Source organism: Mus pahari, chromosome 5 (genome assembly GCF_900095145.1).
Source record: "Mus pahari chromosome 5, PAHARI_EIJ_v1.1, whole genome shotgun sequence".
In the NCBI taxonomy this organism is placed as follows: Eukaryota; Metazoa; Chordata; class Mammalia; order Rodentia; family Muridae; genus Mus; species Mus pahari.
The window spans coordinates 107,377,004-107,385,494 of record NC_034594.1 but is presented as its reverse complement, the minus strand read 5'-3'; the positions used below and the strand labels follow the sequence as shown (position 1 = coordinate 107,385,494).

Sequence of the window (8,491 nt, the reverse complement as noted above, 5' to 3'; positions counted from 1 at the left end):
CTCTTCCCCTCAATTAGATGGGAAGTCATTTAGATGACCAAGATTTCTGTTCAAATCGCCTACAGCACTTCTACAAAATCGGATTCTACAAAACTGATCTCAGTCTGAAAATCCTGTCCCATAATACTAAAACCAACGTAAAATACATAAAGTCACATAGCATTTAATAATTGCAAATATATTTATTACAATTTACAGATTAGTTATTATATACAAATATAATCTGAGCTATATAAAATCTCTACTAGTTACACATAAAATGACTGATCTGAAGAAGTCAACTCAAAAAACTCCCATTTCCCAACTCTTTCTTAAATTATAAAAAATAAAATCTGACGGTTTTGATTTCAAGTTAGAAAAAGGGTTGCCACATTTCAGCACTCAGAAGTGTGGCCCCCGCCTGTACAGAGCCTCACATGCTACACAGATCTAAAGCACCACTGCAAGGCTTGAATGTGTAAAGTACTCCACTAGAACCACCATGCCTGCCTGCCCGCCTGCCTTAGAGGGGTTCTTTCCTTGGGGCTGGGATGACAATGACAAGGTTTTCTCCTTCAGTCAAAGACCCTTCTTGTCCTTGCCAATATCAGGTCATGTCTGCAGGTATGAGTCATTTACTCATTTGATAGTGAAGGTGTAATCTGGAAGAAATTTCAAACATCTCAAACACACCATGAATCTACAGATGTCCTGTTCCTTGCAAATATACAGGTGCTGGGTCTCAGAAACAAAAACCTAATCGTCTGAAATCAAGTGTTGTTAAGCTGCAGTCTGGTTTTAAAAGAAATGTCTACATATTGTCACAGTTTTTCTTCCTAAAGTCAACATGCCTGCTTTCCAAACAGCTTCTAAACTACCCCATTTCCACAGCACTAAACCAGACTCTTCAATGCACTCTGAGTTCACTGAAGGCAGGTGCATAAAATACACAGAAATGGGGGTTCTCAAAAATAAGACCAACGTTTCTAGTCCTGCACTCTTACTAAACTGTGTGTGGATGAACATCACCACCACTGAGGCAGACCTTAGATCACATCAACGGAAATAACCAGGGAGATTATAAACTGAGGTAGTTTACCCTGCCAGTCCTTCTGGATGCTCATCCCCACAACCAATTCAGAGGCCCTCTCTCTCTTGTGCATGTAACCACTAAAGAGCTGGTTACACATGACCTCAACCTAGCCCATGCACAACAGGCGAAGCTAACTGAACAAACCAAGCATATCTAATCCATACACTATTCAAAAGTACACTTTGGGGAGGACACTGGGACTTTCTGGTTGCTCTATCTATCCTTTCTGCTTTTCTTCTCTCTATATAAGGTAGAACACAACAAACCTGGATATTGACCTTTGTATTTGACATTTCACACATGAAAACCCAGAACTGCACCATCCAAGTTTACAGTGTCTTCAAGACAGGTCTGAAAAGTGCCAGTGCCAAGGCAGGGTGTAACACTGGTTTTAAGATACGTAAAACAAAACGGAATTTCTGACATGTCTCCCATATACCCCCTAGAAAAATTGTAGGCTTCTAATTAGGGAAAAAAAAAAAAAAAGTCTACAATGCAATGATTACTTCCTAGAGTGCTTTATGATTTCTACCCATTCTTGAAAGCTACAAAGAGCCACATTCAACTGGAACTACAACACACAGAAACCTTCCAAATGGACAGTTTGCACAAAAACCAAATAGGTTAAGTTTGGCAGACCAGCTGGGCATCATGGTGTGTGCCTTTAAAAAGCACACGAACCCTGCTTTCCCAGTCAAGAAAGTACTGCACTTGTGGGTTTGTGGGCAGTCCTTGGAAATATCTTAAATAGACCTAGATATAGAGAAAAATCTGGATGTATGGCACATACCATGCGCAATCCAAACAAGAGGACAAGAGGATTTTTCAAAGTCATCCTTGGCTAAGTAATGAGTTCAAGGCCAGCATAGACTACATAAGACTATGTCTTTAAAATAAAGAGGGAGAAAATCCACCACTGAAGTGACACATCAATGTCTTTTAGGTTGACAGCAACAGGTTTTAGCCTTAAAATAATTAAGTCAAATCTATGAAAGTAAAAAAACAAACAAAAAACACAAACACAAACCAAAACACTCAATTGAAGCTGAAGCCTGCCATGAGCTCAAGGCCAGTGAGACCCTGCCTCAATCCCCCACCTCAAAATATAACAGACATAAAAACATACAAAAACAAAAAACATAAAGCCCATTAATTTTAGAACATTAAAGCATACAAAAACTCAACATTCTTAGCTAAGTATGCATAATTTGAGTTAGAACTGAATATGAGGCCTAAACCTTATGGTTATCCAAGACAATGTTTTTTCTTTCTATTTGCAGTACTGGGGACTGAACCCAGGGCCTTGCACATGGTGGTAGCAGGGGCCTCTGCTACCGAGCTATATCCCCAGCTTCCTTTTCCATTCTGAGTGTAAAAAAGGTCTTGCTAAACTCCCCACACTGGCCTTGAGTTCACTGAGTTCCAGGCACACCTGGAACTTTCTATCCTCCTGCCTCAGTTTCCACAGTAACCTGTTCTATTTTGTTGTTTGTCCTCTAAGACTAGGTCTCACCACATAGCCCTAGCTGGCCTGAAGCCTGTAGGCAAAACAGACCAGCCCTTTCCTCCAGAAGAAATATTTTGAAAGTGCAAAATTAAACTCTCACCCCAGGTAAGCAGAGGATATTTAAAAACACTTCCAGCTGGTCATGGTGGCACAGGAAACAGAGGTAAGGAGATACCAACTTCAAGGCCAACCTGGTCTACATACATAGACCTAGGCCAACCAGAATTATGCAGCGAGACCCCCTCAAAAAGACAAAACCCACATCCAACTAAATAGGAAAAGATTACAGATTAGAGAGTCTTCATTATCAGAGTTGGTGTTTCTAATGAGACACATTATCCAAAAATAATCAAACTACATCATTAGATACAGGTTGTTTCTTTAAATACATGTCCAAGGACAGCTGCCAGTGTCTCTCAAGTAAGAGACAGAGTGGGCGGGGACCGCAGGCTGTTCACTCGTCTTAACATTGCTGTACAACAGTAAGTCCTTTGACAGGTTCCTGCAGTCTACTAAACACTCTTTCCCTGTGCTCAAACGCCAAGCAGTAGCCAATGGCAACTTCTGTTTCTTGAATTCGTTTCTGGAACCTGCATCCATCCCTTGCAAATTCTTCCCATGGTCCTTTGCGATCCTCATCACCACTTATATAATACTCAGTAACTTCTTCAAGGAAGGTTACCTAGAAAGACAAAACATATGTTAGTAACTCTGGGATCTTAGAATTAACACCACACCAGCACTAGAAGGGACGGATCCCTGTGCCCACTCAGAAGAAGTTAGATGGGAACTGTGTTTCTCTGTTATCCCTGTTAGTCTTTCATTCTTAGAGAAATACAGAAATTCCATTTGTTAGAATTCTTTCCCCGCAATGACAAAGTACTCAGAGGATAACCACAGAGGAGAAAATCTTAAAAAGCCAAGGCCCCCCCAAAACCCCAGGCTCAAGTGGGACAATCAGGAGTCTGAAGCCAAATGCTTTACATGAGATCCCGTCTTAAAAAAAAAAAAAAATCAACTCCAAAAGTAAATAGTTGCTCTAAAGCATGTTTAATAGTTACATCAGCTAATCCCACCGAGCCTACAGCTTTCCTTCCCTTTACATCAGGCCAAGCAATGCCCCTGAGGATAATTAGTAGGCATGTAACACCTTACCAGATATTGCAGTCTAGTGGTTACCCAGTCAGTCACAAAGATACATAAAAATAAGTACTTTTATACTATGAACCAAATGCCAAACTTTTTTTCAAAGAATTTTACAGACTTTCTCACTTAAGCCCTATGGGGACCCTATGAACTATGAAGTGGTATTAGCCCCACTGTACAGGCAGGGAACCAGATGCCAGTGAGCAGCTGGAATCCCATAGCATCTAAGTGTAATAACCAGGATTCCAAAGTCTACAATCTGCTGTTTTGTCAGAACACAAAGTATGTCATACTCCAGGATCCCAAGCCTCCCTCTAAGACAGAATTAAAGAATGTCAGGTAGGCAAGAGCTGTCAACTAACTACCATAACTAGACACAACCTCTTCCACGCTTAGGTTCTAGTTCATAGTCTATCATCTTAAACTAAACTGAGACATGAGGTTGGCCTCAGTTATTCAAAGGCATGGAAATGAATTATGAGTTTTATTCTCATTTGTGTTTTGGTAACTTGGGCTAGAGGGGGGTGTAGCTAGTTTAGTGGCAGGGTGAATGTTTAATATGCAACTGGTTCACAATTTCAACCCCCTGCATCACAAGGCAAAACAATCTTGCAACTCTTCTACAGCAGACCTTAGCACAGGGGGTATGAGAGTGCACTTAAATCTAGTCTGGCAGCCCTATCCTGCCCACCTCCATGTCAGCACTAATTAGGGCAGGGCAGAACAGAGAGCTAGCTCTCCAGAGCCAAGAACTCACACCACTACTCCACTGTTTCCTGCTTGTTCCCTCAACAGCTGTTTGTCTACCCTGAAGAGGATAAGGAGAGCTGATCAAACTTCACTATAAATATATAACTATAAGCAAGCAAATATAGAGGCTCTCTATACCATTCTAAAATTTATTCTTTAGCATGACTTATGCCTCTATAGACAAGACATAAGATTACTACAATCTGGATACGTTCAAGAAGTTTCTAAAAAGCTAGGCCCTTCAGACCTAGGAGCTCATGCACACACTGTCCTTCTGACAGGCACTGGAACTGCAGAATAGGAGTTCAATGATAACTCACCCACTGCTTTCTCTTTCCAAATGAAAGTCTAAGAAACTAAAGAAACTCCCTCAACAATAGAAGACATCTTTGTATCAATCAGTAACCCAGCTGAGTAAGCAGTGAGAAGTTAGGCAGCTCAAAGGACTCTGAACTCCAAGCAAGCTCAACCAAAGGACTGCCCCATCAAGCTTTAAACAAGCCGGGAGGCTCATGCACTCGGGAAGCTGAGACACCAGGCTCAAAGGCCAGCTTGTGTTACAAAATGAGACCTAAAAAACAAACTGATCTGGAACTTCTGGACAGCTGGGAACACGACTGGCTGCAGGAAAGCCAGGTGTGTACCACCCGCCCTCCACTTCCTTTTTTGAGATAAGCTCCCCGCTCATGTATCTTTGGCTAGTCTGGAACTCACTAGGTAGACCAGGCTAGACTCCAAAACTCCAAAACACCCACCTGCTTCTAAAGTGCTGGAATTACAGGCACACACCACAGTAACACTTTCGAGGCAAACCACTGAACAAACCTCATTTGCTGCTTGATGTTATTCCTCTGGATTCCAATGGATAGGAAGACACTATAGCCATGAAAATAAAACACTACATACTTTCAAATAAAATGCATGCAAAACCATTTCTAACCTTCAGGTTCCACCAACCAAAATGACACCCCTGCTAACATCTAATATTGGCACCTTTCATTTGGATAAGAACATTTCTCGGGAAGAAGGGTCACACTTTAGTATTTCTCAAGAACACGATGAGCTCAGAGGCCTTCCCCAAAAATATGCACAACTGTGCCTCCACAGGCAAAGTCATGCTGTTATAGTAACCATATCAAAATACAGCAAACTATTAGTCATGTAAAAGGGAACAAACCTTTTTTCTCTTGATATGGGTGTATCTTTTCCCAGCAAGAGCCTCACCCAGCCCACAGCCTGGACAATTATCTTCTTGGCTCTCTAACAGCTGTGCCTTACAAGAAAGTAAGGTATGATGCCCAGAAAAGGCCACTGTAGCATCAGAAGATGCCTTTGAGTCCTGACAGCCTTTCCAATTCTTCCCTGACGTTTGAAAAGGAGCCTTAAAATTTAAAAGGTTGTAGGGGTCCTCAGAATTACAGAAAGAGTTCCACAATTTAAGATTCTCTGCTTCATCTGCACTGGATTCCCAGTCATCCTCCTCCCCGGAACTATGGTCAGGAGTCTCGGGAAGGGGTCCCGCCTGACCACTCCCTACATCAGAGCTGCCAGACCAGGACTTCCCTGAATCAGATGGGTCTCGGGGGGCAATTCTGGCAGCCGTCTGAATCGTGGCTGTAAAGTTTTGGGGGTTGTAAGGATCTACACTGTGGAAAGAGTTCCAAAGGTGAAGCCCTTCAGAGTCCTGTTCCATGTCTGATTCAGACAGGGAGCCATGGCTATCAAAGCCATCGTCCTCAGGCTCCTCATCCCAATCCTCACTTTCAGAATCAGAGCTGGCTTCCAAGTCACTGGAGGCGCCTCCCAAAATATAATCTATCAGTTTATTGCTACAAACTGGTCTGGTAGAAACAGGAAGGCTCTCTCCTCTATCTGAGAGGTCAGTTACATTAGTGTGGTCCTCTTCACATTCTTTTTCCACAGGTAACTCACTGCTTCCCTGGGTGCTCTGTGAAACTTCTTGAATCACCAATTCTGGTTTTTTCTCAGTGGGCTCCAGCCTGGCTGCAGCAGGGGACACCACCTGGGCGGGGTTATCTGTGCAGTGTTGTGGGTCCATCCGGAGAAGGCTGTGTTCCTCCTCCAGGCTATGATAGCCATTATCTTGGTCAGGGGTGGGTAACTCTTGCCCTTTGTTAGCCTGGAGGAATTCTAGCCGTTTCATACGAAGGTGGTGGATTTCCGGCAGGCCTTCTGCAGAGAGAGGCGGACACCTTCGCCATGCGGTTGCCGACATCTCTGCCCGCAACGGCTGAGGGTGACAACCATCTTCAGAAAGGTAGCAGCTCTCTGGGGGTAGTGTTCGGAAATCCACAAACTGGCCAGCTCCAGCGCTGTTCTGACAGCGCAGCTCTAACTGGGGAAGGTAGTCCAGGAAGGAAGGGCTCAGGAGATAGGAAACTACTTTGAAATTGCCTAAGCTCTGGGTGCTCAGAGGTCCAGAGGATGAAGAGCCAAGATCTCGGTGGGAGACTAGACCGGCTTGAAGGCTACTGGGCAGCAACTCCACTCCCCACAGCTGCTGCTCCAGGAGGAAAGCGGGCGCTGGAGAGTCTAAAGCTCTCTCTTGGGCCTTGAGTTTCAACTCCAGGTCCGAAGACGAGCACTTCCACTGGAGTCCCTCCTCTAGCCAGTCAAGAGAACTGACAACCATGTCCTCCGAAGAGTCCAGCCGCAGTGAACTCAGAGACTTCTGCACCGTGCCAGCGGCAGATTCCTCCCGTCCTCTCAAAGCTCTCAGGGCGCTGTGACTTGCGGCAAAATCTAGCCATCTGGTCGGAATCATGCCCCCGAAAAGCTGACTCCAGAGCAGGAGCTTCTGGAGCAGGCAAGGGAGCAGGGCAAGGAGCTGGGAAAGCAGTTTGGTCCAGTACCTGGTTCGAGGCTCGGGCAGGGCGGAGTCCGCGGGATTTTGCCGAGAGGAAGGCGGCGGGAGCTCCGAAGAGCAGGCGTGCGATCGCCGAAGGTAGGGCAGCCGGAACCAGGAGCCCAGCCGAGGGCCGGGCCGCTTCCGGGCCCTGCGCGTTCCCGTCTCCATCTCCTTTCCTTGGCGGCTTCTCGGGCAGGAGGAGGACGGAGCTCAGCGGCGTTCAGCGCGGGCAGGATCCGAAGCCTACACAGTCTCCGCCTTGCCCAGCCACGGAGTGGGTCCTGCAGTCCGATTCCCGCGCCGGCGGATGAGGCCCAGAGAGCGGCGGCTTCCGCAGCGAGCGCTGCACCGGACGGCCCGGAGGCCCGCGCAAGCGGTGGCGACCGCGGCTACGTCCATCCCGGCGCGGGGAGGATACGTCCTAGGCCGTGTGAGGCCGCTCCACCATAGAGAAGACCCCCCCTCGCGCGGCGGCGACAGCGACGGCGTTTCCGGAGACCGCGGCCCGCACGGAGGCGCGAAACGCCAAGGCGGCAAGGCTGGCTGGGTGGCGGGCGAGAGCGCAAAGAAGCGAAGCTCAAAATGGCCGCAGCCGCACACCCGGAAGCTGCAGGACAAGCCGGAGGGCCGAGGGCGTCTACTCCCTACCGCCCAGCGGCGCCTCGCGTCATTCGCCGAGCCCCCACCCTCGCCTCCCGAGAGGCGGGCTTGCCTCACCCTCGTGCGTGGCCGCCGATTGGCCGCGTCTGTGGTCCCTGTCGGCTTCCTTACTCGGGGTAGAGCGGGGCTCGCACGCGGCGAGTTGCATCAGCCGGACCTAGGATGTACGCGTGCGCAGTCAGTTCGTTCTGGTCTCCTAGGAGACTCCGCGCCCCACCCTCTGGGTCAAAGGGAAGGGCTCAGGGAGGTGAGTGGGTCTCAAGAGAACCCGAGAATTCCCCCGAGCCCTTTTTTTTTTTTTTAATGGATCCGATAGCTAGGCAAATTAGCCGCTTATCGGATACGTCTATCGATCTTCTCCAGTTAAGGGCTTGGGAAGACAGGAGTTAAATGATGTGGGCAGTGCTGTAGAACCAACTTGCCCGGTGCTAAGACACAAGTCACCCCTAGTGAATCATAGTGAAAACTGAACCACTCGTGCATCCCT

General features: G+C 46.9%; 1 protein-coding gene across 1 annotated transcript; it reads right to left on the bottom strand.

The window, feature by feature from the left end:
• Positions 1 to 228: 228 nt before the first annotated feature.
• Ppp1r15b (protein phosphatase 1 regulatory subunit 15B) lies at positions 229 to 7,991 on the bottom strand. Its single transcript, XM_021198254.2, has 2 exons — positions 5,653 to 7,991; positions 229 to 3,261 (listed from the first exon to the last, which is right to left on the bottom strand). Exons 1-2 carry the CDS (start codon positions 7,510 to 7,512, stop codon positions 3,043 to 3,045), a joined length of 2,079 nt encoding a protein of 692 aa, XP_021053913.1. The 5' UTR covers positions 7,513 to 7,991; the 3' UTR covers positions 229 to 3,042.
• Positions 7,992 to 8,491: the final 500 nt, after the last annotated feature.